Source organism: Eurypyga helias, unplaced genomic scaffold, assembly GCF_000690775.1.
Source record: "Eurypyga helias isolate BGI_N326 unplaced genomic scaffold, ASM69077v1 scaffold21651, whole genome shotgun sequence".
Taxonomy (NCBI): Eukaryota; Metazoa; Chordata; class Aves; order Eurypygiformes; family Eurypygidae; genus Eurypyga; species Eurypyga helias.
The window spans coordinates 1-2,364 of record NW_010230431.1 but is presented as its reverse complement, the minus strand read 5'-3'; the positions used below and the strand labels follow the sequence as shown (position 1 = coordinate 2,364).

Sequence of the window (2,364 nt, the reverse complement as noted above, 5' to 3'; positions counted from 1 at the left end):
GGAGACCTGCGGCTGCTCCCCCAACCCCGGCCAGCCCCACGCCATCTGACCACCAAAGCGAATCTGCTCCGGGGGCTCATCGGAGGCAGCAAGCAGTGTCCCAAGGGATGTTCCCAGCCCACGGCGCTGTGCTCACCTCTCCGCAGCCGGCCCACCGTGTGGGAGAAGCCGTAGTACTGATACGTGTCGCTCTTGCCCGGGTCCTCGCTGATGATGCCCAGGTTCTGGTTCCAGTGGGACCAGTTCACTTCGTCCACCCTGTGGGGAAGGTCAGACCCACAGGAGCTGCACAGGGGTGGCTGGGAGACAGGGTGGCAATGCCACCTGGCTCCAGACTAGTGCAAACTACCCAGCAAATAAACACGTGGCGACGGCACCCCAAAATGCTGCTCGCTCCGGTGGGAGAGGCTCCCGCGCTCCCGGTTCCAGGGTCCCCAGGGCTCCCAAGGGTACCTGCCTTTACCTGAAGCACCAGCGGCGGTCAGGCGTCCCATCAGTGCCCTTCCCCACGGTGACCATCTCCCCCGAGCGGAAGGCTCTCCGCAAGAATACAGGGAAGGAGCGCTCGATGTCCAGGATGGTGGTGGCCCACTGCCAGGGAGAGCAGGGACCCCTCAGCCACTTGAGGATGCCAGCAGGAGGGTCCCTCACCTAGGTGTGTGCTGCTTCGCTGGAGGTTGGGGTGCTGTAGTGCAGCTCCCACAGGGTGATACCTGCAGCTTCCAGATGTGCTTGCTCTCCTTGGAGACTTGGCCCACGGTCTCCCCCATGAGAGCGATGAGCATGTTGAGGAGCAGCACGAAGGTGAGGATGATGTAGGTGACGAGGAGGATGATGAAGACACCGGGGTACTTGGCGCTCTCGAGCATCTCCAGGTCGCCCATGCCGATGGTGAGCTTGAAGAGGTCGAGCAGGAAGGTGCTGAAGGTCTGGCTGTCGCGGCAGGAGGGGTAGGTGGGCACCGTGCAGTTGGACTGCTCCTCGCCGCAGGACTCGCTGCTGGGACATGGGTTGAGGAGGGACACCAGAGCTGCGGGAGGGAGGACAAGGATGGCAAGTCCACGGGGGCAGCAGCAAGGACCCCCCACATGACTACACTGGCTGAGCTGCCCCTCTCCACCGCAGGAGGCGAAGGCAGAGCGCGCAGGCGGGTAGGACGGAGCGGGGGCTCCACAGCCCCCTGCCCTGCCGTGCCAAGCCATGCCACAGGGTTCATCCTTCCCCCGAGCCCCAGCTCACCGGCCAGGGACCTACCTGATGCGTAGCCGATCATGAAGAGCAAGTAGACCAGGAGGAAGCGGAACAGGTCTTTGAAGAGGATCTGCAAGTGACGGAGAGGGGGGTGAGATGTGCTGGACCACAGCACCCAGCCCTGCGCTGGGGCACCGTTGCCAAGCCACGCTGCAGGGATGGCTGGGCCAAGAGCAGGGCTTTGATGATCCATGGGAAACCCTACAGAAAGCATGGAGGACCCTCCTTTTGGGCTGCACATCCATAGGAACACCAGCCCTGCTGGGGAAGGAGAAGACACCCGCTGCCACCGGACCTTCTGGATCATGATGCTGTAGGTCCCTGTCAGCTTGAGCCCCCGGGTGAAGTACAGCGCGTTCATCCATCCCAGGACCAAGGCGAAGACCATGACGGCCAGGTACGCCTCGATGCCGCCCAGGTACAGCCCCGCCGTGACGATCACCAGCACCGAGTAGATGAAGCTGGGGGAGACCTGGTGTCAGACCCTGCACCGACAGCCGCCGCTGGCTACCGCCCCTTGCAAGCCCGGGGGTGCTGGGGCTTGGGGAGGTCCCGGGGGTCCCCCACATACTAGAGCAGCTGGAAGGAGCCATCTATGAAGAAGGAGTTCACGCCTGGGCACTTCTTCATGAACAGATCTTTGATCTGGGGGAGAGAGGGAGAGGTTGGGGGGGACCCCTTGCACAGCAAGGTCCCCCTATCCGGGGGGTATCACGGCAGGGGCCAATGCCTTAGGACAAGGGGCTGTCGCCCTCGAGTCAGTCCCAGCATGGGGAGCACAAAGGCTTGGCTATCCCATGGGAAGACCCCCCCGCCCCGCCGCACTGACGTTTGTGAAGAAGAAGAGGATGCCGGTAAGAAGGGTGACGATCTCCCCAGCCAGGCGCAGGTAGTCGACAGTGGTGGTGTAGGGGTAGGGGGGCTGCAGGGAAAGGAGAGAGCTGAGCTGCTCCACCCTCCCGGGGCAGGCAGGGCTGCCTGGGGCAGAGACCTGGAAAACCGCCCTCCCAGGGCAGGAGGCACATCCTGTGGGGATGTGTCACGGTGCCGTGGGACTCACAGGGCCTTCCATGGGGCGGTAGTAGGCGACAAGGGTGAAGATGACCATGGCGC

The 2,364-nt window shown here is 63.5% G+C and overlaps 1 protein-coding gene across 1 annotated transcript in view; it reads right to left on the bottom strand.

The window, feature by feature from the left end:
* The window catches only part of TRPV4 (transient receptor potential cation channel, subfamily V, member 4), a 2,522-nt gene extending 163 nt beyond the window's left edge, over positions 1 to 2,359 (bottom strand). Inside the window, exons 1-8 of the mRNA XM_010160746.1 lie at positions 2,312 to 2,359; positions 2,081 to 2,173; positions 1,823 to 1,896; positions 1,547 to 1,712; positions 1,255 to 1,321; positions 714 to 1,030; positions 464 to 591; positions 123 to 258 (exon numbers count right to left, since the gene is read on the bottom strand). Coding sequence (XP_010159048.1) covers positions 123 to 258; positions 464 to 591; positions 714 to 1,030; positions 1,255 to 1,321; positions 1,547 to 1,712; positions 1,823 to 1,896; positions 2,081 to 2,173; positions 2,312 to 2,359 — 1,029 coding nt within the window. The remainder of the gene's footprint in view (positions 1 to 122; positions 259 to 463; positions 592 to 713; positions 1,031 to 1,254; positions 1,322 to 1,546; positions 1,713 to 1,822; positions 1,897 to 2,080; positions 2,174 to 2,311) is intronic.
* Between the last annotated feature and the right edge of the window lie 5 nt (positions 2,360 to 2,364).